Source organism: Diadema antillarum, unplaced genomic scaffold (genome assembly GCF_040938485.1).
Source record: "Diadema antillarum isolate AM-2024a unplaced genomic scaffold, OU_Dant_1.0 scf00000033, whole genome shotgun sequence".
Taxonomy (NCBI): domain Eukaryota; kingdom Metazoa; phylum Echinodermata; class Echinoidea; order Diadematoida; family Diadematidae; genus Diadema; species Diadema antillarum.
Window position 1 is genome coordinate 285,059 of NW_027270922.1, and position 25,545 is coordinate 310,603.

General features: G+C 39.9%; 1 protein-coding gene across 1 annotated transcript in view; it reads left to right on the plus strand.

Moving 5' to 3' along the window:
- The window catches only part of LOC139743020 (ATP-binding cassette sub-family C member 4-like), a 60,306-nt gene that overhangs the window by 21,672 nt on the left and 13,089 nt on the right, over positions 1 to 25,545 (plus strand). Inside the window, 13 exon segments of the mRNA XM_071653529.1 lie at positions 2,719 to 2,910; positions 3,634 to 3,815; positions 7,291 to 7,387; positions 8,495 to 8,497; positions 9,116 to 9,313; positions 11,251 to 11,394; positions 16,402 to 16,470; positions 16,998 to 17,211; positions 18,541 to 18,620; positions 19,338 to 19,488; positions 20,256 to 20,478; positions 22,804 to 22,817; positions 25,422 to 25,522. Of these exon segments, the coding sequence (XP_071509630.1) occupies positions 2,719 to 2,910; positions 3,634 to 3,815; positions 7,291 to 7,387; positions 8,495 to 8,497; positions 9,116 to 9,313; positions 11,251 to 11,394; positions 16,402 to 16,470; positions 16,998 to 17,211; positions 18,541 to 18,620; positions 19,338 to 19,488; positions 20,256 to 20,478; positions 22,804 to 22,817; positions 25,422 to 25,522 (1,668 nt within the window).

Sequence of the window (25,545 nt, forward strand, 5' to 3'; positions counted from 1 at the left end):
TGGTGGCCATATTGGAATTCAAAATGGCGGCCGACCCCGTGATCAGATCTCTTGGATCCGGCAATATTTGAAATCAGTGCCCCAAAATACCCCTATATGCAAAATTTCATACTTTCCGCCGGATGTGAGCATTTCAACCAATTTTTGTTACATATCTGCCCTACTATTGCCAAGAGTGTCATGTACTACTTTGTTTGTGTTTACATATATATTGTATATGTGTGATATAAGCAAGTTTGTAGTTCCACCTTGCGCATATTAAAGCAGGATAAAAGTTGTTTGTGGTAAACAGCTGGACATGTTGATGTTTAGTTTCACTTGAGATACTGGTAAACATCTTTGATGTGATGATGATTCATGTATTAAGCCTTGTGATTCTTGAATTGTACCTGCCAGTACATTCACCTGACAGCAACAAAGTGTTTGTTAAAATGCTAGTATTTGGCTGTGAAAACAGGGGGGAAAAAAGTTTGTGAATGCATTCTATGCAAAACAATGAAATGGATGCTTCCTTATTAAAGGGTGATCACCTGGGGGCATTGTTTCTTGAAAGTTGGCAGCTCCGACAAGTTGTCAGTCTCTAACAATTTAAGTAAAATCCTTGGTTTTGTTTGGCTGAGAAGCTCTGGCCACTGACTGTTGCTATTAATGGTAATTGTCAGAGACTGACAACTTCTCAGGGGGGCATTTCATGAAGCGTTTTGTCAGATATTTCGTCTGACAAAATGTTAAAAGCTACTGAAATCCTTGCATCTGATTGGCTGAGAGCATTTTTGTCCGACAAGTTGTCGGACAAAAATGCTTCATGAAATGCCCCCCAGGACTGACAGCTGTCATGAAACGGTGCCTTGGTCTACACAAGTTCATTGTTTGTTTGAACGCAAATTTCATAAACTGAGTGTTACAACAGGCAGGCTTGAGCATTGAGTCGCTGTGAAATTAAGTGAAGTGAGTTTGAAGTCATCATTTTACGATAGAAAGATTGAATCACACTCCACCTGTGTGTGTTTTGTTGGAATGGAAAAGCTGAAGTCTGGATCTTGAGACTAACAGAGGATATGATGCAATGCCCAAGGAGAAGAAACATGTGTTGTGTCCCACTTCGTATTGCATGGATGTATGAGATGTGATGTTTTACTTGTTTGAAGCCCTCTGTCTCTAATATAAAACAAATTAATAAAGAAAAAAAATAAGACAAACATTCCATAAAAGACAGCAACTAATATTTGGAGCTGAACAAGGAAGTATCTCATTTAAATGGCTCACAAAATGAAGTTGGTACGTTGCATTCTGTTCGTTTGCATAGGGTTGTGCACATGAGCAGTGACAATAGATTTTACTGGAATAAGAGTGGAAGATATGATCTGTTACTTTCAGAAGAAGTGTTTTTCTAAGTGCCACCCAACCAATGAGATCACTCCAGTAGTAACTGTTGCCCTGTGATGCTGAGCCTACTGTACATAAAACTTGTCGTGCAATTATAAAGTAAGCAATAAATGGTGCAACTTATTGGCAAACTACGGTTGCAGCCACAATAACAATCGTGTAGTTGTCCCTAATACATACAGTGAGCAATGTTTACATTTCTTCTTTGCTGAGCAAACAAGTCTTGATAAGAATTAAGCTGTACTATGTTAGAGACAGCTTCAGAATGAAAAATCCTTGAAGTGTGTATGTCGAAATTCATTGTTTTTTCCTACGCAATTTACCAGTGAATGACTTGCATTTCTACTCATACATTGTAAGTCTAACCTTTGTTCAAGTCTTTTATATGTGAATGTACCCCGTATGTCAATGTGTAGTGCCACAATACAAGAATAAAAGAATTTGAATTTAAATATTGCCACAAAATGGGATAGGACTTTCATAATTATTTTTTTTTCTGTCTTCTGTCACAAATTCTTGACCACAAGCATCTCCAGAGAAAGTCGAAAGAATTGTGTTAAGATTGCTGTCCTCTTGTATACAAGTTTGATTTTGAGGTTGAAACATAAGTAATCATTAAACCAGTAAAGAAGACTTCTCGTAGTGTTGTTCAAGATGTAAGGGAGCTCAGTGAGATATATTCTGGCATCATTCATGCATACAATGTAATTATGGCATGATGATTATATTGTGTAGATTCTGATAAGAGTCAGAGCTGAAGAAATGACTATAAGACAAGTCTCGAAACTGTGCTCGACATGATTTTTCATGAGCATGCCCAGTCAAATGGAGAGGATTACCTGACTGTTGTCTTCATGAAGTTAGGTATGTTTGTGGTAGCATTAAGTAAATCAACTTTATACTCCCCCATAAATCAGTGGAGAGTTGTTATACATTATTTGACTTTGCCTATTGAGATGCACATAGCACACAGGAATCTACCGGATTGATCCTCAGAATCTCTATGACACTGTGATGTAGGAATGTTGGCATTCGAAGTGACAGTTGTGTTTTGTAAACCCTGCAGAGTTGTGGCAATGAGCTGCATCCATTTGTACATATCTTATACTGTGTCACTGGATTTTGAGCTTGAACATGTCTCTATTCAGTACACAGACAAATACAGTACATGTACAAAACTTACAATAGCCTTTTGCATTTTGTGTGATAAAGTAAGATGGAGCTTACAAAGCTGTTCTCAATCTTATGATTCAGAAGGATATCGGACATGTTTTTGAAGGTTGAAATCAATTTCTGTGTGTTTTGGTTCTTCTTTTCTCCCCCCACTTCCAGTCCTCCCTGTTAATGGCAGTCTTGAAGGAGCTGCCGGCACTGAGTGGGTCTATCAAGACCCAGGGGCGCATCGCCTACGCCTCCCAGCAGCCCTGGGTGTTTGGAGGCACCGTGAGGGACAACATCACGTTTGGGAGGGATTACGTTGAGCGGAAGTACCGCAGCATCATTAGGGTCTGTGCCCTCACAACGGTAAGCACGTTGACCCTGTCTTAACCCCCATTCTTGTTTATCCTTCAAGATATGATAGGGTGTAATAAGATGTCCTGTGCCAGCAGAGGTTATAGACGTGAAGGGTTATCCAAACGTAGCTCTTTGTTTGAAAGTTCTTGCTAATCCCACAGGAGGATAGTCATTGATGTGTAAATGATTACATTGTACTGTAGTTAGACCAGCTTTAACCCTTCTTATGCCTTGAGTGCTGATTGGCACAGAAAACCCCTTTTTAGCATTGCACACACTGTCAGAACACCTGGCACAGAGGAGGTTATATCATCAGAATATGTGTTCTTGGTGATGCATACATGTGATGTGTAGTAGTGACTTTATAGTAGATTCCTTTCAGCTTTGTAATAATGCTTTCAAAGATGATTGTATATATAGATGCAATGAATTAGATGTTACAAGTTCCAATTTTTGAAAAGTCTCAATACAGGAGAAATTCCAGAAATAGACAGCCAGTTCAGATTTCCAAGATCAATTTTCACCACACTGATAAACGGCCTGGTAGGCTGTAAGTATCAATTCACAACACTTTACCTGCCTGCTGTTTAAGTGAGAATTTTGTGTAAAACTCGCCCAGTCACACAACAGTTAACTCTCCATCATCAAGCATAAATGCAATGCCTAGTGGTTGATTCAAGGCTCATTCACTCTGAGAGTGCCATCAACGTCCATTTTTTGTCTGTGGCCCAGGACATCAAGCAACTGCCCGATGGGGACATGACTATGGTAGGCGAGAGGGGCGTGACCCTCAGCGGAGGTCAGAAGGCCAGGATCAACTTGGCCAGGGCCCTCTACGATGACGCGGACATATACCTTCTTGATGACCCTCTCAGCGCTGTGGACAGTGAGGTCAGCAGACACATATTTGAGAAGTAAGTCGGACTCAGGGAAGTGCAGTCTCGCTGACCCTCAGCAATCAGTGATTGCTGATTGGCATATCCGCTGTGGCTGGCTTGATTTTCTTCTCTAATTAGTAGACCTACAGCTGTCCTAGCTGTCCATATAATGAATACAGGCTATGTGAATAGTAGGTCGTACATGTCTTTCACTGAACATACTGAACTTACTTAAAGGAGAAGTCTGGACGATTTTGATTAAATTTCACCATAATCTACATAAATCAAGGACCAAGATGACTAAGTTTCATTAAAAAATACCCTCCCAACTCGTCACAATCGATTTTTTAGCATCACTAATTTTGAATCGTAACTGTTCAATTTCTGTACGCCGGCTAGAAAGATCACGTGACGGCGTGACGTATTAGCCCCACATTGCTCAACGGCAATACGGGTCGAGCAAGCGGTAGCGTACCGCGTGGTTCCGGCCATGCAGCGGATCTGCGGATGCACGCGGCATGAGCATGATCTATGTTATTGCTTCACTTCGCACGCGAAAATGCCAATGTGTCAAGCGTTTGGCCAGAAGAAGAGTTTTCTTTGCCATTCCGAACCCAGAAAATGAGAAGGAAAGGTGCGCCAGATGGCTCTCCAATATTAGAAGTGACAAGTTTGACGTCAAAACTTACAAACCTTGTAGGCCTACTACTCGATGCAGCCTCATCATACTCCCCACCGGCGGCGGTACTATGATGAAGCTGGCGTTTCTTCCGCAGTTCAAAGTTATACGGTCGTAATTTGCCACCGTCAGACATACTCAACAGTCTCGGACAACAAGAGAGGCAATAATTCTGAAATTGACAGACTGAACTCAGGTTGTTCACACTCAGAACGATAGCGGATTGTGATAGCATTTGGCAGCAGCAGACGTACTTCTGTAAATGTATGCCTGATCACGGCACTCTGATGGCAACAATATACATAGCCAATGAATGTACATGTAAATGATGGATTGGACACAAATAAGTACGGCAATATTACAATACATATAATATTTCAATAAAATGAAAATGTCGTGAAATTGCGACTATTTCACATTAATCTTTGACGGATTTTAAATATATATATATTGAAGATGATTTGAATAAAGGAATACAGTGTTTGGTAACATTACTCCGTAAACGGTGTACGGACTCCTGCGGTAGCGCCAACTAGGCAGCCCTTGGCAAGCATGCAGATACCGCGCCGCAATCAGCAGTGCAATGGAAGATCGATGCGTAGCTGGGCTGTGCTTGCGGTGCTCTCAGCTGAGGAAACTGAGCCTGATACGTCACGCGCAATGCATCCTGGGACAGATAGTACGCAGGGCTGCTCGCGACGGATTCGAACACGAAGAATTACCTTAATTTTTCAAAAAATCATTGTGAATGTATCTGATGGTCTTTTCTCATCGGTAAAAAGTAATAGGTTCATGAAATATTGTTCTTTACACGGGAAACGGCTGATAATCGTCCGAACTTCCCCTTTAAGTGCCGTACATCCATCTTGGTAGTGTACCAAAGTAGATTGTAGTGCAGCAAGGGTGAGGGGGCTATTCACCATTAGTAACCCTAGAATGACTGTAACTCTGTTTTAAAACTGTTGAGTGATGTTGCATACACTGCTGTTGGAGGGAGATTATTCCAATCTTGGATGACCCTCTGGCTGAATGAGTACCAAGTACTTTCTGATGTCAGCTCTCATATGTTGCTTCTGAATTTTGAGTTGATGTCCTCTTATACTCTGGTGTGTAGCAATTTGGAAGCTTGCTCTTGGGTTGATTTTGTATATGTTGTTGAAGATTCTGTCAACTTGAATTACAATATAGTTCTGCTCTCCTGTGTCTATCATTCGTCTAGTGTAGTGAGGTGGAGTTTCTTGAAGCTTTCTTCATATGGGAGGTGTCTAATACTTGAGATTAAGTTTGGTAGTCTCCCAAAACTGCGTGCTAGTGAATAGAAAATTTGTTTTCATATCAATCCCAAGAGTACTACTCTGACCTCCAAGTCAGTCTGTTAAAATATTTCCCTTAATAACCCTTTCTACACTAGGTTTAGGGCTTGCTGCTTGTTCCCCCCTCCCCTTCACTGATACTGTTGCTATTTCACTCTTTTCCTATTTACCCTTGTGTTGTTCCTGATCTTGTTTGATGTTGCCTCCCTATTCATCTTTATCCCTCACAGGTTGCCCCCTTTTGATCCTTGGGATTATCTCTGGCCCACCTCATTTTATTTTTCTTTTGTCTGCCCACCCCCTGTGCTTTAATACCCTGTCTATACCTGTTTAGCTTCCTGCATTTGACTTCTAACCCACCCCTTTTGTTTTCATTGTTCTGTGTCCCTAGTCCTCCTCAGACTGTGCTTGTTGTCTCTAACCCATTATTGCCTCTGATGAAGATTCTATTGCCCAAGATCAAAAGCTCAAGCCCCTTTGACTTCAAAATGTCTACCTAAATAGGATGCCAGACTTACAGTCGGGTTTGAAGGGAATCAACTGAACTTCCAGTAAAAAAAGCTTTGAAAAAATCATTTGATATAGTATTACTTATTCTGCAAGACTGCTATTGATGGTCGTCATTATAGACTGGCATGATATTATAATTTTTTTTTTTATTGCGAAAATAATTTTTTCCCCTCACATTTCTGCAAGAAAGTCGCAGAGCATAGTCATTAATTGTGTGTTCACAGGGTTGAAAAATGTGTGTTTTCCAGTGCTGCAGCACCTTCTACGATCAGTACTGTCACACTTGGTTGATAAGAGAGCACAAACTTGGTACCGGTATCAAGAGAGACAAGGAAGGCAAGAAAATATGTGATCATCTTGCATGGATCCTGTATAGCCACTTTATCATCTATTTATCTACTGTTATGTTTTTATCATAGCTGCATTTAACCCTGGGTATCTGAGATGGTATTCTGTTGTCCCATTTCAGGTGTGATGGCAGTGGGCAGACTGGCTTCTTCTTAAAAGCCCTAACTGTGTTTTTGTTCCCTAATTGACTCCTAGGCTGCAGTACTTTCTTTGTGGGATGTCTATCCATGAATAGAGATCACCTAATCCCCCTAATCCCTATTGTACCACCATTGTCTTCCTTTTGGACCGAGGCACCCTGCTATACACCTAAGTGGACTTGAAGAGTTTGTTCGCAAAAACCGATAAGTCCATATTTGCCAAATGGAGATATTTGCGATTAAAGGTCAAGAAAAATAAAGAGAAAAATAAGAAAATTTTTGCTTCTTTTGACCATAACTTCAAAAATATACCATTATATGTAGTGACCTATATACCATTTAAAAGGTGTTATTTTGTACTTTATGACAGAGACCATGCTTCAAAATCTTCAAAAATGGACTTATTGGTTTTTTTCAAACAAACTCTTCACTTGATAACTTTAGAACTAGGTCAGGTTTGAATGGATCACTGAATGTTGATGACCAAGCCTGGGCACATCTTTCTTTTCTTTTTCCTAAAGATGTATCATGGAGTATCTGGCTGACAAGCCACGCATCCTGGTGACCCATCAGCTTCAGTTCCTCAGTGCAGCAGATCAGATTCTCGTTCTCAAGGAGGTGAGTGGAAGAAGGCTGTGATAATGAGATTTATACAAAACCTTTTTTAGAATGTGGTAGCTGTCCGATTCGTTGATTGCCCATCATGTGACATTTAGTGAAAAGTTCCATCGCACGCTGTGGCTGTCCGCCTTGCAATTTTGTTTGAGCAAAAATGGATAGCGCATGGCTGACGTCACCCATTTCCATTGACTCCCGTGTTAAACTTACGATTGACTCGAAGTTTTAATTCCATGGCACAGCTCTGATGTCACAATAAACGAACATTTGCCGCGCGCACTCAACAATTACAAGCACGCTTACTAGCGCGTACTGTTGTCACTCGTTTTTGTAAACAACTTCAACCAATGAGCTTCGCATACATACGTACACAGTGACTGTGACTGTGCAGCTACTCATTCGTCTTTCACAGAAAATGGTTGCCATTTCTGTGCTAAATTCAAGAATCCGTGCGGACGACATCTGTTGACATTCGAGGTGTTGTATAAAACAAATAATGTATGGTCTTTACTCGTGCAATGAAGCAAGATTTCGCACTCGAATAGAGCGCCTCTATCGTTCACCTGGTGCGAAATCTTGTACCATTGCACTCGTGACCATTTGCTATTTGTATAATAGTTGAACTCTTTGCATGCCATGGTGTAACCCTCCCCCCCCCCCCCCCCCCCCCCCCCCACGGTGTAAACCTTATTCTGAGACCACAATGCATGAACACTTTTTGAAAACATTGTTTTTCAAAACCATGTAACTTTTTATACAAGCAGTAATGCTGGAAATGCACTAATTCAGTGTAAAAAAGAAAATTGTGAAAGGAATTGCAGGCTTTGCTGTGATGTAAATTTAATAACACAACTACAAGTATGGTTTGGACGCTTTCAACAAACTCCGGTACATGTACACAGTATAATTGCAATTTACCAGGTGGTTTGTAAGTGGTTTGAATAAAATTATCAAAGTTGGCAAGCCCGTTTATAAACTGAGTTCGGTGTGTGAATGTGGAACACAAGAGTAAAAGGAATTGTGTGTCCCAGTGCTGGTGAGCATGGAAATACAGTGTATTTCACATCCTGGAAATGGGAGTGTTTTCACTGGTCATTGGGAAAGCAGGGAGTAATATGTCCATATCACACTTCCTGATTTAGCGTATTTTTTCTGTACTAGAATTGTGAAAACTCCTCCTTTGTATGGAAATTGGCACAGCCTAGTGAGACCTCCCTCCTGTACTGACATGCTGGTGTGAATTCTTTGCTTTGTAAGGTTTAGTGCATTAGATGGGGTGTCCACACATGTACACCACATGAAGCAAATATTTGTCATATTTGGCACAATTATGAAATGCAAAATCGAACATTATATGAGTAAAAATTGACATAGCTTGATTTGTTACAAGGAAGATTTCATTTTAAGTTTGATTTGTACTGTACATGAATTTCAGTATTGAGAGCACGCATTTGTTAAATTCTTTGATTTCCTCGTTATGTGTCTTGCATCTCCCAGCAGTTCCAAAAGCTTCACACATCTGTCGTATCATATCTAACCTACAGTTTATGTTGTAATGGGAAATAACCTAGTATTTGAGTAGTGTGATAGGCTAAATATTCAGAACATACAAGTGTATCTCATTGTGCGGCAATTTCTCTTTCATATATCCCATAATAGATCTGGTATGTAATCTCGGTTTATGAGCTCAGCTTAGTCTTTCATTCCTGTTGCCATGGTTTTTTAAAGGGTCACATGGAGGCCGTGGGAACTCTGAGCGAGCTGCATGAGAAAGGGGTGGAGTTCTCCCGTCTGATGCAGCAGCCGGAAACCGAGGACTCCGACTCCGACGACGAGGCTGACACCAGCGATGTTCCGCTGGCCAGGGTCGCCTCGGGGTCATTCAAGAGATCATCTTCTTCTCGCCGGAGCAGCACTAAGGAGAAGGTGAGGCCTGGCCTGTACTCTAGGCGGAGGATGCAGCTATGGTCTTTATATTGTCACGCTAAACATCTGATGCAGCGAGACTATTGTCTTTGCTATTAAGTGATACGTCTGATGCGGCAAGACTGCATTTGTATGAGCAGTGGATTTGCATGAAAAACTACCTCCGAGTCATAGTCTATAATAAGAAAAAAAAACAAACACATGAAAGCAAGGCGAGTGGATATAGGCTGTGAATGCTTCGACTGTCCAGAGTCTTGCTGCATCAGGCATTTCTCTATATCAAAGATAATAGTCTTGCCGCATCAGATGCTTGACGTAACAGCAAAGACAATACAATTATGTAGCTGCATCCTCCGCCTAGATTATAGGCTAGGTGAGGCCAAGATAGGGAAGAGAAAGAGTTTTTTTTTTTTTGGGGGGGGGGGGGGAGGAAAGGGGTCACTGACCTAAAGATGGGAGGGGGAAGTATTTGTATAATGTAAAAATGGACATTTTTGCGTGTTGAAATTTTTGTGCATTTGCACTAACAGAATCTAGCATGAAAATAAAAGCGTGTATATATTTCTGCTTGTCCTATGTACTGCTATACAAATGAATATAATGTCCTGATTCTGAGGAATTAAAAGCACACAAAATTCATCTTACCAAGCCCAGTGTGAAAAATTACATCCAGTTGTACATTAACCGACAACAACACTATCAATCTGTTTTCATTTGATCATCACAATGCACCTAGGCTAGAGCCATTGATGTGAATGTAGCTTGTAAAAAGTTCTTTGGGTTCACACTCATCAGTGCCCCCCCCCCCCCCCCCTCCCCCTGTCATGGGAACAATATCAAATTTCTGAAATGGTGAAAAGGAGAATGAACCACACTGGTATCAGTTCTACTCAATTCATTAAAGGATGAGCTGATTTTGCTGTAACATGCATTTCCCAGAGACACCTGCCCAATTACACTCAAGACTAGTCTTCAACAGGTTAAGATCTCGGTTGTGGATCGCGCGATCCTCGCGAAAATTTGCACTAAGGTAGAGGCCAATGTAATCTACAAGACTGTATAGTTTGATTTTTCAAATTTCAATTTATGTTATTTATATTAATTAATTTATGCTAATTCATGCAAAAATATTTTTTTGCCTATAAATGAAAAAAATAAAGCTCCAAGACTTCTAATTTTTGGTGAACATGTTCTTTTCAATATCCTTAACAATAATATTGAAGCAAAAATTCAGCTTCATAATTATTTCTTATGTATTTTATTGTTTATTGAATTTCTTATGTATTTCTCTGTTTTTTACTTTTTGTTTTTGTTGTTTTTGTCGCCAAAATTTGTTGCAGAAACTTTTTAAAGCATAATCAGGCTAAGATAAATCGTTATCAGCCATTGAAAGTAAAAATATTTATATCTATATGAATTAATTGCGAAAGCACAATTTACATTGGATTTGTACACAAAATCATGTTTTTTAGTAATTTTTGGGTCGACGAATTTTTTTTCAAAGGAGCATGGCTTCAAAACGGTATGCCCAGGAGCGACAAATTTGGTCTCAAAAGTTGCGCGATACTTGAAAGAAAAAAGTCATAAAATGTCGCGGCGAGAGCATCACGCGTTAAGGAATAATCATGCGAAACGTTGCGGAATAATCATGCGAAACGGCCCTTGGTGGGAATAGGGTTAAGTATGATTATGTAGAAGTTACATGCATCTGATTACATGTTACTAATTATGAAAGACAAATGGTTTTTTGTTTGGTTTTGTTTGGAGCAGTTACCCCAAGCTGTACTGTGGTCTTCTGTATCTCTTCTGAAAAACAAGGGAGAATATATTTTCTTTTCTCTCCAGTTATCCTATTTTAATCTTCCCCACCAGACAGAGAAATGAACCCGTTGTCAAGTTCTTGTGTTGTAAAGATGTTGCCTTATTTTATTTGCAAGGCCAAGACCAAGACCAGCAAACTGTTCAAAGACGAATCAACGGTCAAGGGGGACATCACCTATGCCACATACCTCAAGTACTTCATCGCCGGGGGCAACACCTTTTCTCTCTTCTGGATGATGCTCTTCCTCTTTGGTGCCCAGGTACTACTAGCCTTGGATCTAGTCTTTTACATAATTTTTATTACATTGGCTGTGAGCTTGATAATAAGTTTCCTTTTTGAAGTCTGACAAGTTTCTGCAATTGATTTTTCTGACTTTGCTTTGCCAGAGGCTAGTCAGTTCAATTCATTAACCCTGTCTATGCCGGGGATAGTGTGTACAAATCTCTAAGGTTTCTGTGCCAATTGGAACTCAAAGCATACAAAGGATTGATTATAATGAAAGTTTAGACCACAAAATCAGCAGAAATTCCAAAAGAGAGAGATGTATTTGTGTGTGTGTGTGTGTGTGTGTGTGTGTGTGTGTGTGTGTGTGTGTTTGTGTGTGTATTGAAGAAGTCCTGCACACAAGCTATGTGTGATGACAGTTATGCAAGCTTTCTTTATTTTGTCCAAATTATTTGGTCCACAACTCATATACAGTGTATGTGACCCGCGACAACGGTTTCAGGCAAAAGTCACAAGAGCAAATTCCCTCCTAGGCGGGGTACAAAGATTTCGACCATTATTTTGGTCGATTTTGGTCTTTTTTTTCAGAAATTGAATCTTTCATATGTTTTGTACATCTATACTACATTTCACAGCATAACACTAAGTTTTTCCTACCGAAAATGGAATTTAGTATGTTGGACCGCACTCGTCAGTTTTGATCTTCTTTCGAACGCCGCGCCACTATGCCCAGTGTCGCCGCGCCACTATGCCCAGTGTTGCTACGGCGAGGCATCTCACGTGCGATTGGATAGTGCGTCGCACACATTTACATAGTTCAGCTTTCAGCGATACGCCTCGCAGCGTGTCGGAAATGCTTTGTCCACGCGTGCATGCTCCATTGTTGTTGCTACAATAATATAGCTATCAGTACGTTCGGTCTACTCTTACTTAGTGTATGCTCTTCGTTTGGCTTTCTATCCGAGCTTTTCTACCGCAATGTTCGACAACGGAAGTGAAACAAAAAGTGAACAGCAACGCTACGCAGCACTAACTTAACATGAAAAATAGATACGATAGGGAACATGGTTTAAGCGTATCAGAGTGACAAATCGCCACACAAATCGTGCAACATACGATCGGAAACTGACTTTTTAATTGTGCTTGTAGTAAATATGACAGCAGGTTGACTAAAAAAGACAGCAGAAGAGAGAAAAGGAGTGGTCATAAATGACCGGTATTCAAATAATAAACTGTAGTAAACGTCAAAATTGCACCAAACTAAGTAAAGTCGTGTTTGTTTGTTTGTTCGTTTGTTTGCTTGTTGTCTGCCACACAATGCAACACATTCACGGCTTGAAAAAACAACAACAGGAAGCTTGACCCCTTTCATGTTTCTGCCTTCGAAAGGGTCCCAGTGACAAAATTTACAAGACAAATCAACTGCTATGAAAATGTGATTTGTAAAGATTTGGAAAGTGCCACCTGCTCCCGTGACGTATACACACAGGCATAGCGTGTGGATGCCATTGAGTACCGGTAATACGTGCACCATACACATGCAACCAGCAGCTTGTATTTATCGTATCCGCAATCTTGAAAGACATACTGGTAAACAATCTTCAAAGCCTGTTTTCTCGCAGTTTTGTCAGGCTAACAAATCAAAAAGTGCATTATACAGTCAACCTCACCTAAGTCGACCTCACGTAAGTCAAAAACTCGGCCAAGTCGAAGCTCCAGAAAAGTCCCTATTTTCTCTTTACTTAATTCATTAAAATAATCTTGCACAAGTCGAAGTTTTACAAGTCGAATTTCGCCTAAGTCGAAGATAATTTCGAGTCCAGATTTGTGTAAATACATGTAATTTTCATCGCACAAGTCGAAGTTTTTTTTTCCCGTACGTCATTCAAACATGGAAGTGAAGCATTCTTTCATTCTTCGATTAAAGACACTCAGTCGTGGCGAGTGGTTTGTGCGGCACGGAGACGAACGCAACACGCTGCCTCCCCCATTCTGTATCAAATGTAGTGACCCCCGAATGAGAATAGCGCTGGCTCAATGGGTCAGCGAAAATACCGTAGGCTACAAGAGAGCTCCCTGTGCTTATCTCCTAACCCAAAATGGCTGTCCCAGCGAGCCACGAAAGCTTCCGAATGGACGCACACTCTCAGTGCGCATGCACATGAAGAGAGGCCGAAAGAGCCACGCGTCTTCTGGCCTCTCTCCTCCAATCAACGCAGCTCGCGGTGACAATATTTGTGTATGATGCGTACACACACACGCACACACACACACACACACACACGCCGCAGCGTCTTCTGGCCTCTCTCCTCCAATCACCGCAGCTCGCGGTGACAATGTTTGTGTGTGATGCGTACACACACGCACACACACACACACACACACACACACTTGTCTCAGTGGTAGCATTGCGCAATTGCATGCACAAACTTCGGTCGTTCGGAGTTTACGTACCATTAGGGATGGCGATCGGCTGCCTTTAATAAATGAAGGAAAAAACCACTACTTTTTGCAATAAAAACTCCCAAGGGTCGAATACAAGTTAACCCTAATATCCCTTGTATCCTTGATGTCCAGCTGAGAAGAACATAAATCACATCTACCAGGGTAGAGGCGAACCATGTGCGGGCAGCGCAGCAGGGTTTGGGGAGAAAAAGGAAGAAGAAAGGTCCTCACAATCCGGTACAAGCCACCAATCTCTGTTTGCGAGCGTCTTTGGGACAACAAAAACCGCTTCCGACAATAAAAAGAGTTTGCGAGTTTGACTGCAATTGTTTACGAATTTGATTCCAACTGTTGAAGAATTTTGAAATTCCCGAGTAGGTGCATATTCGCCACGCTCGCAAACATCTGCAACTCAGTGAGACTTTGCGGAGCACGCGAACGATTTGCGAAGGACGCGAATGCAGACTGTGAGTGCTATCCCACAATTCACAAGCATCTTTTTTTCCCCCCTAGGTTCCCCCACACATTATCTTAAGTTTCAAACATAATTTCCGCGTGCATTGGGAGTTATCTAAAGTGAATTTTGGGACTTTTTTTATTAACAAAATCATGCGTTTTCAAACAGGCCTACAGTGTATATACAGGGCTCGACACTAACGGCTCCGTAAGATGCTAAAATAAATGTCAGATGTTTGCTTTTAATTTTGGAAATGAATAACAGTAATGTTCGACTCCGTATGATACTAAAATGAATGTCGGATCTTTGTTCATACTTTTGGAAATCCAGCTCCGTACGGTGCTGAAATTAATGTCAGATATTTGATTTTGCGTTTGGAAATGAACAAGGATAACAATCGGCTCCGGAAGATGCTGAAATGAATGTCGAATGTTTTCTTTGACGTTCAGAAATGAATAATAATGATATTCAAGTCCGTACGATGATAAAATTAATGCCGGATGTGTGCTTTTACGTTCGAAAGTAAATAACAATAACATTCAGCTCAGGAAGACACTAAAGTAAATGTCGAATGGTCACTTTGACGTTCGGAGATGAATAACAATAAAATTCAACTCCGTATTTGTACCATGATTTGATAAATGTCGGATGCTTGTTTTTAATTTCGAAAGTAAATATAGCAATAACATTCGGCTCCGGAAGACGCTGAAATAAATGTCAGATGATTGCGTTTTACGTTCGGAAATGAATAGCAGTAATATTCTGCTCCATACGATGCTAAAATAACTGTCGGATGTTTGCTTTCAAATTTTGAAATGAATAACAGTAACATTTAGATGCGTTCGATGGTAAAATTAACGTTTGATGTTTGCTTTGACGTTCGGAAATGAATAACAATAGTATTCAACTCCGTACGATGATAAAATAAATGCCGGATGTTTGCTTTTACGTTCAAAAATAAATAGCAATAACATTCAGCTCTGGAAGATGCTAAAATAAATGTCGAATGGTCACTTATACGTCCGGAGATGAATAACAATGATATTCAACACCGTATTTGTACCATGATGAAATAGAATAGATGTCGGATGGTTGTTTTTACTTTCAAAAGTAAATAGCAATTACATTCGGCTCCGGAAGATGCTGAAATAAATGTCAGATTATTGCTTTTACGTTAGGAAGTGAATAACAGTAATATTCTGCTCCATACGATGCTAAAATAACTGTCGGAAGTTTGCTTTTTAATTTCGAAATGATGCGTTCGATGGTGCATCGGAGAATATCGCGAAACATGCGCGAGACATTCTCCGAAGAAGCTTCGGGGTCTGTTCGAGGTTTCACGATACCATTTTGCGAACATCGCGCACGTCTGGTGAAGGTCAAGCGCTATGTCGAGACAGTAAAGACATTTTCAAAAACAAATCACGACCAGATCATGACGCATTGTGCGGAAAAGTTCATTGAAAAAGGCATATAGATATCTAATTCAAATTCTTACCGGAGTAAAAACGTCCCCAAACAAATAACGGCGCGCCGAACTCCCGCGTTCGTTTCGCGATTTTTTGCAGAAATTACGTGCAACGCATTTCGATTATCACAGTCCAATAATTGAGCTCCAGGATTCTTTTTTAAAACGTAAACAAAACAAAAATACTAATTACAACATAATACTACCGTCTACTGTAATTTCACGGCCACTAAAAACATAATAAGACACTGCATTATGAAAATTCGTCTGGAAATACAAGTCGAAGAAAAATTCGACTTCCGCGGAAGTCGAATTTCGCATAAGTCGAAGTGTTTTCGCCGGTCCCAATAGATTTGACTTAGGCGAGGTTGACTGTATTTCGCTTTATATGACCACTTACAGTACCGGAGAATACAAGTGTTTTATATCAATGTAAAGCTTAGGAAATGGGCAAAGTAATTCAATGAAAAAATGAATTTTCAAAATTCCCGACTTTTGCGTGAAACCGTTGTCGCCGGTCACATATGTATCTAATGCAGCATAAAGAAAATTGATGTGTCCATCTGATCAATATGATTCTCCATTTGTTGGTTGTCCTTGCTTCATTGTCCTCAATTGTGCAATCTCTGTTGCCATGGAAACATAAATTTGATTGCTGTGTTACCTGACAGGTGATATATCTCATGGCGGACTACTGGCTAGGCTACTGGGCAGACACGGAAGAGGCCCGGGCAAATAACGTACCAGTGAGTTGTCCATTATGCCTAATTCATTGACAATTTTCTTTGGTCATTGGTCCATCTTAGTTTTGACAATGAATGCTTTCATGTTCCATTATGCAGACAGCTCAGTCATGGCCTTCATCTGTAGCCAGTTTCCTGAGAAAGAGAGAAATGACTAAACCATATTTCTGTAAATTAATTCCATCCTTTCCTGCAAGCCACTTGATAGCAGAATTACCTTTGAAGTGTTCCTACATGTAGAGTCATGTATATGTTTCTTGCAATGTGTACTGATTAAACTGATCTCTAAAGTAACTATCCATTATGCATGTGAAGAATGCTTTGTACCTTTATACATGTAATTGTTTAATTATCTCAGACTTTTAATTTGATTTGATTTGATTTGATTATTTCTGCATTCAATCAAATCATAGAGGTAGATGTACATCTCACGTGTGATAATGTCTCTTGGCTCTTCTGTGCTTGGGCACCTTCAAAAGGTCAAATATTCATTTCTTTGTTTTGGGGTTTGTTTTTCCTTTAAGGTTGATAACTACCCGATCTTTAAGAACGTAAACCTCACGACGGAGCAGTCGGCCGGCGTTTACGGCGGTCTGATTGGTGGGATGATGTTCTTCGGCATCATCCGCGCTTTCATCACGTTCCGCATCATGATCAGAGCAGCGCGAAACCTCCACAACCTCATGTTTGCCAGTGTGACGAGATCACCTGTTCTCTTTTTTGACACCACCCCAACTGGTGAGTGAGAAGCATACCGTAAAATGAGGAATGTTTGTGTGCATTTTGATTTCTTAAATTTCGCTAGTGCCAAGATTCGCGAAATTAAAATGCACATGAAAGTTCTTGTCTACACTATATGCATTGAATGCTAGTGGCAGTTCAGCCATCCGCATCCAATTTGCAAAAATTTCATGCCGTGAATATATCGTGATTTACAGTATTGTGCTCCTTTCCTCCATCAGGAAATTGTGCCCCATGCCTTTGCAATGAATAGGTCAAAAGGTCAAAGATCAAGTGAAAGTGCTGAACTAACTTTTTCCTCCATATCTCGGAAGTGGCTCAAGTTATCTTGAAACTTACTACATATTTATGCATGTTCTGCCTGACAGTGATTATCTTATGAATTTTAGGGTCAAAGGCCAGATGAAAATGGTAACAATTTACTATTCAATACAGAAATTGCACTTTTTCTCCATACCTTGAAAATTACTCAATGCATAAACGTATGAATGGGTCAAAGTCAAGTTAAAGTCCTTCAATCCCCAAATACATGCTCTCCTATTCATCCAATTAAACCTAGGTCAAGGAAGTTGAACATTCAACATATTTATGACAAACTCGTCATTTTGATATTTTGCCGATTTTGTGAAAATGTAATCACACATTGTCCACATATACTATCTAGACCTATTAGGAGAATCATGCATTATGGCGGAGGCATACCAGTCACCATAGCGACATTTCTAGTTGCATCATGTCATGTCTTATTGAATATATGGGATGTACATATTGGATGTTGGTATACATATGTATGTACATGAGAATGTCAGGAAAAGTCTTATATGTCTTTTTTTTTAACACAAAGCATGTATTTACTGCATGTGCCTCATAACATGCTCTTAAAAACAAAATATAGATATTCATCATGTGTTAACAACTGGTGCTTATGCCTAGCATAATTATGAAAGTGATCGGGATGCTATAATGTGAGCAAAGCCAACATTTTTGCCATTTAATGATGTTCTGGGTTTCTGAAGCTTGCTGGGAATGAAGTTATGAAATTGTGGATAAGTGAGTCCAAATCAGCAATGAATTCCATCTGCACAAAGATACAGTAAAACCCTCTCTCCTGTGAGGAAATGTTCAATGGCTTTGAACCATAAGCTTTACTTGGACAGATCTTTTAATTCATGTAATATTACCTGCATGTATTTATATATGTATTTTTTTTTTTTTTTTGAGGGGGGAGGGGAACTGCACCCTATGTACATCATGTAAGTGCGAAACACTTTCTCTGCGTGTGATGTGCCTCTTAAATCTTCTTCATTTTGTGTGTATTGTTCCTAGGGAGGATCCAGAATCGTTTCACAAAGGACATTGGCATCATGGACGACCAGCTTCCTCTGACTTTCTTTGATTTCCTTCAGGTAAAGATTTGTGGAGTGCAAGTGATATACCCTGATGAGATATCCAGAAAATTTTGCTCAATTTCGACTGAAAGCTACCTATGATGTGTGTGTTTGCCATATTCACTGTGTTCATGCAGTTTATCTAACATTTTTGTTTGTGTGTTTGTTTGTTTGCTTGTTTGTGTGTTTGTGTGTTTATTTGTTTGGTTGGTTGGTTGGTTGGTTTTTTTGTCATCCGAAAGAAGAAGATGTGATTTATCACTGTAAAGAGGGATTTTATATCTTTCTGGTGGTGTAGTTATGCACTCATAAAACAGTACATGTATGTATTAGTTATCTTTAATTTTTGAAATATGAATATTTGAAGTTGATGTATTATTTACTTCTGTGTGAACAATTGTGTCATATGTTATTGTTTACATCACATGTATCATAAATAGATGTGAAACCTTTATTTTTCAGTCTTCTCTGGCACTAACTTAGGTATATTCATGTATATGTACATTGTATGTAGACATAATTATTATGTCACGATCATAAATGTATGCTGAGTACCGTACAAAAGTTGTTTTAGATGTTTGGGTTGGGGGGATGTGTGGAGGGAGTGAAGGGCTTGGCAGCCTTGTTTACCAGTACTCGATCAGGTCAGAGAGAAATATGTGAAAATATTTGATTTTCTTGTTTTTGTTTTTGTGAATCTTCTCTCACATGCTGTTGTTTTTGTTTTCCTCACAGATTTCTTTACAAATTATAGGCACTGTACTCATTACTGTAATCATCAGCTACTACACCATCATTGCAGCGGTACCCCTGTTTATCGTCTTGATTTTCCTGACTCGGTATGCCCTCCTGTCGACGACGGCTATCAAGAGACTGGATGGGACTGGTAACCATGCTCCTCCTCACACTTATCAACCATAATATGTTTTTAAGTGCTAATATCCCTCTCTCTCTCTCTCGTTGCTTCGTCGCTATGTAAAGTCCTAAACACACGTGTGTTAGATTTTTATTTTCTTTTTTAACAAGGTGTCTTACTGCAATTCATGTTCTTCATAAGATGTTAGATAATACGTGTATACAAGTATATGTATTTTATTTTTCGTTGTCACATTTGCACATTCAAATTGTATTTCTAGAATGCTTGCTTGCCATATACATGTACATGTATGTTGTACATGTATATGGCAAACATGAAGCATATGCTTCATTTGGTTTCAGATGACGATTAAAAAGTTATAAGTTGCATAAAGTTGCTTGTCCATGTGGTGATGCTAATGACATTATCTACCTGTCATTGGTGTACTGTAAAGTAAGAAAAATATCTATGGCGTGAAATTTTTGTGAATTGAACCTGGAGGCCTTTTGCATGGCCTGATATTTTAGGGAATTGCCTCTTGCATCCAAATTATAGTGTACACAAAAACTTTCGCATGCATTTTAATTTTACGAATCTTGGCTCTTGCAGAGTTTGTGACATTGAAATGCATGCGAAAATGTCCGCAGGTACGAGTGCATGATTTTATCTTCTTTCTTCCTATCAAAGCATTTTTGTCTCTTGGGTTAAAGAGAAAGGTTGTAAAGAATTCTTGCTTTGATACAAACTGAAATGTTTTGATGATATTGTGAATTCCCGTTCCTTTTCTGTTTTGCCAGCGAGGAGCCCAGTATTCTCACACACCACCAGCTCTCTCCAGGGACTGTGGACCATCCGGGCCTACCAGAAAGAGAAGGACTTTGAGCACCAGTTCTACAACTACCAGGACCGGCACTCTGAGGCCTGGTTCATGTACATCGCCACCAACCGCTGGTTTGGCCTTCGCCTGGACCTCATCGTCGTCTGTTTCACAGCCACTGTAGCATTCAGCTGTGTGCCGCTGTCTGCAGGTAAGCACATTCTTTCTATTTTCTTTTTTTTAATATCTTTACTCTTTATATACTTATATATTTCTCACTCCCTTTGTAAAGTATAGAAATAAAGCTAAAAGATGGAGCGTTTTGAAGCTGTATGTTTGCACATTAATACACATATATTAATGGGAATGAAAGAGCTCTTATGAAATTTAGTGTTGAGTCTTACATTCTAAAAGTTTTGATGGAATGACAGAAATTTTACTATCTATTCATCACAAGGCAATAGTTGCAATGTTGTATGAGACAAAGTTGTAGACATAAAGGCAGAACTGTTACTACATGAAGTGACTAATACTTCCTCATCAAAATTATTGCAGAGAAATTGGTGTTTTTAAGATGCAGTACATTTGATTTTCATGTCGTCTGGACATTTATAGTAGATGATGTCTTTATTCACACACTGAAGTACAGCTTAGAGTGCATTTGATACAGCCTGGTTGTGAATAGGACTTATGGAAGGAATGACAGAATAACATATTAACATCATTTTATTCTGTATTAGGCTATGTTTCTTGGACATAAAGGTAAATCAGTGCAGTGTACCATACATACTTATGTGTTTTTTTGTTGTTTCATTTTGTTTTGGAGAAGGGTACAGTTGTATATGGTTTCATGGTGCAAATGTAAAGGCCATGCGAGGATTGATGGAGACTCTTACTGTATTAAACCAAAATGCTTGCATATATGCTCTGATCTAACCATACCCCCTTACCTGCCTTTTAGAAAGAGATGCTGAAGAGTAATGTCAAAAGTCACCAATTGTACTGCTTTTGGTTCAGTCTTAACCTGTTGAGGACGGACTGATTTTGCTACAAGACGCATTTCCCACAGACACCCGAGTATACTCAGAGCTCGTCCTCAACGGGTTAAGTTTCTCCTCTGTGTGATTAATCAGAGTTCAACACTCCCCCTTTTGCCTCAGTTATCTTTCTCTTCCACTTCCTAAATCTCATCTTTCTACTCCCCTTATGCTTCCGTCTCCTCCTTCTTTTCCGCCTTCTTGGCATCCTCCTCCTCCTCCTCCTCCTCCTCTTCCTCTTCCTCCTCTTCCTCCTTTTCCTTCTCCTCCTCCTTTTCTTTCTCCTCCTCCTATTCTTCCTCTTCCTCCTCCTCTTCCCTTTCCTCCTCTTCTCCCTCTTCCTCCTCCTCTTCATCCTCCTCCCCTCCTCCTCCTCCTTCTCCTCCTTCTCCTCCTCCTCCTCCTCCTCCTTTTCTTTCTCCTCATCCTATTCTTCCTCTTCCTCTTCCTCTTCTTCCCTTTCCTCCTCTTCTCCCTCTTCCTCCTCTTCTCCCTCTTCCTCCTCTTCTCCCTCTTCCCCCTCTTCATCCTCCTCTCCTCCTCTTCTGCCTCTTCCTCCTCTTCCTCCTTTTCCTTCTCCTCCTCCTTTTCTTTCTCCTCCTCCTATTCTTCCTCTTCCTCCTCCTCTTCCCTTTCCTCCTCTTCTCCCTCTTCCTCCTCCTCTTCATCCTCCTCCCCTCCTCCTCCTCCTTCTCCTCCTTCTCCTCCTCCTCCTCCTCCTCCTTTTCTTTCTCCTCATCCTATTCTTCCTCTTCCTCTTCCTCTTCTTCCCTTTCCTCCTCTTCTCCCTCTTCCTCCTCTTCTCCCTCTTCCTCCTCTTCTCCCTCTTCCCCCTCTTCATCCTCCTCTCCTCCTCTTCTGCCTCCTCCTCCTCCTCCTTTTCCTCTTCATTTTCCTTCTCGTCCTCTCCTTTTATGTTCTTGCTTCTCTTCTTCATCTTCTCTCTCAAAGGTAATCATCTAACTCTGTAAAGCTTTGGGAGCTGTGTAGAATCTTGTGCTGCAAGAAAAAATTTGAAAGATTCATTATTACTAAAATGGGGAAAAAGTAAACAAAATTACTTAGTACCGGTAAATGGCATAGTGATGTATATTGTAAGATGTTTACACATGTTGTTGGTGATTGTTATTATTTCATTTTGTTTTTGCCTTGTGTTAATAGTATTGGGTGCAGGCCAGGTAGCCCTAATGCTGACAAATTGTGTTGGTCTTGGGACAATATTCCAATTCTGTGTCAGGCAGAGTGCTTTAGTGGAAAACCAGGTATAATGTTTTGTAATTAGACTCTCAAATGTGCCTCTTCGTTCCATCAAACATACTGCACTGTTCATACACGCACACAAATAAGAAAATAGAAGAAACAAAACAAATAGCAATTCTCGAAGCTTAGTCAACAAACATGCTTGTTCCATAGATTAGAAATAGAACATATCATGTGCATAATAGTTACAAGTGCCTTTATTGTTGTTTCATATTGTTTGATATTCACAAGTGAAAATGTAAGATGTAAAGGATTATGTGATTCATCACAGTGTTCATCCACCATTTTACAGGCATTCCATTCTTTGTTTCTTTTTTTTGTGGTAAACACATGAGTACAATCGTGTAATTCATTCTTTCATCAAGTATTTTTTTAAGATGAATGTCATAAGGTGTTTGAGAGATGTTGATTGACTCATTTTGATAGTAGGGAATAGCTTTATTCACATATTCCTCACAAAGATTGCTGTGAGATGTAAACTCAATCTCTACCAGATTGTGAAATCCTAATGGATGCTATATGGGATCCAACCAGGGGGTGTTACATAAAGCTGTTCTAAAGTTACGAACAACATAAGAACGACTGGTGATCAGTTCTGATGTGCTATACTTATCAGGATTTCAATAATTCAGCACAAGAACTGATCGCCAGTCGCTCGTAAGTCATTCATAACTTTACGAACAGCTTTATGAAACACCCCCAGGTTTCTAGAGGGCATGAGTTAAGACCAATATCTGCCAGCTGGCTTCTCACAGGCTTGTTCACTTCTGTGAGCACTATGTTCAGGCAATACGAATGTTCTCTGTAGTGTGAAACTAATTGAAACTAGAAACCAGTATGAATTAGACTATCATGTAATTCTTTATAGCGTGCTAAAAACTTTTACTAGAATAATTATAATAAAGGATGGATAATTGAAAGAATAAATAATGAAATTATATAACAATATTGATAATACGATGATAATAAATGAAAACATGAGAAACCATGGCAGTGAAATGAGATAAAACATATGAAAGGCAATTGAATGAGCAGATCTGTTGTCCCACTGCAGGTACAGCTTGTGTTTGATTTTCAAAAGTGAATTTGTTTGCCTGAACCCGGGTGTCGTGAATATGTTACAATAAGAGGGCAGCATGTGGGCTCATACTGGCTGCATCGTGTACTGATATACTGCTAGGGATCCATTCCGTGGTACTTTACAGTTGTATACACTGTCTGTTTTCGTAACCAATGCTCGTAAAGCAGTTGTGCATGCAAAGATACATGTAGGCAGGGAGTGTGTGGGAATGTTTACCTTTTTCTTCTTTTTTTTCTTTTGATTTCGTTAGTTAACTGCCTCTATCTGAACTTCTCTGTCACATCCAAACAAAATCACTGAATTGTACGGTCAAAAAGCGCTAGTTCACAGACCTTTCATACAGAAAATGTTAAGTGACAGTATTTTCCGAGTAGAGCCAGCGTCAAATTTTTGTTGCTTGTATTGTGTGTGTCCTTTTACTGTTCTGCTTCGTGTTGTCTGCATATTGACACCCTAGTATCCCCACCCCTCATATCATCAGCCACAGGGAAAGTAGTCAGCATGCTTCCTTTCAATAGTTACGTGCAGAAACTGGATGCATGTGTTTTGTCTGTAATTGTGAGAAATCTTGGAGGTGATGGGAAATTGCATGGTATATTCAGCTGAGAAAAAGTAAATTGCAGTCTCACAAGAGTCTCCTGTTCCCAGCACTTGTGGGGAACTACTTGTACAATCATTTCATGTTTGGCAGTAGACATGTTGTACAGTGCTTGATGGTGTTCTACGTATATGTGAATGTGGTTTTCCCAATATTAGCCAAATAGATCTCCTCTTGATGCTTGCATTCCAGTGATCCGCATCACTGCCAGAATTTAATCATCTGTTGCGAGTGTAATCCCCACTTTTTTCTAAAGAATTTAATCCAAATCTGTTTGTGACATTTTAGGTAATGTTGCAAACAAACAGACAAACGAACCAATACCAGCAAGAACTCTATCCTCCCATGGCTGAGGTTATTAGAAAGTTACTATATTGTAGCTGTAAAGTGTGACAACTGGAAGTATGTGTTTATATTATGTAACACCTGAGGACAGAAAAAAAGAATAAAAGAGAGAAAGGAGTGTATTCCCTGCTGCATTGCAGTAAGATGGAAGAAGAGATTGAAGCTGCACCGTCTCATTGTAGTACCTCTGAATTGTACCGTATGTCCTCCCAAAAAAATTACAACCTGACCCTCCACAATGATAACTTTAAAAATAGTGAATCAATCCAAATACAATTTCAGGGTATGAAACTATTAGTCGTTAAATTGCCCACATCCTTCAGAAAACCCCATTCAATTTGCTTCAGTGGTCAAAGAGAAATGAGGAATTTTGTAGAGCATGTCAAGAATCTCTTCCCTCCAAGTTCTGTCTATTGTGTTCACACACAAGAGCATCGAAGTGCTAAACTTGGAAGAATCAGACTCATGACATGCTTTACAGCAATCCACATTTCTCTGTGACCGCTTAATCAAATTGAATGGAGTTTTCTGCAAAATAGAGCTAAGATGTTATATTTTAAGACCCTTAAGTAGCATTTAGACAGTTTAATCATATTGGGTATTATCAGTGCGAAAATCTGATAGTGATTTTTTGGGGGGGACATACTGTACATTTAAATCACTCATTGTTGCCAGGGATTGTGCATTGTAAGTTCTTGTACCATGTCCCTTGTTCTGAGATCTCCACTGTGTACCATCAATACACTCCACTCATCCATCTCAATTGTTGCTTGTCCCATCTCGCTTGTCACTTGCCCCATCTCACCCGACTCGCCCCCGCTGCAGCCCTGGATGCGGGACAGGTGGGCCTTATTCTCACCAACTGTGTTGCTCTCGGCGGCATCTTCCAATTCTGTGTCCGGCAGAGCGCCCTTGTTGAAAATCAGGTATACAGTCAGAAGGACACATG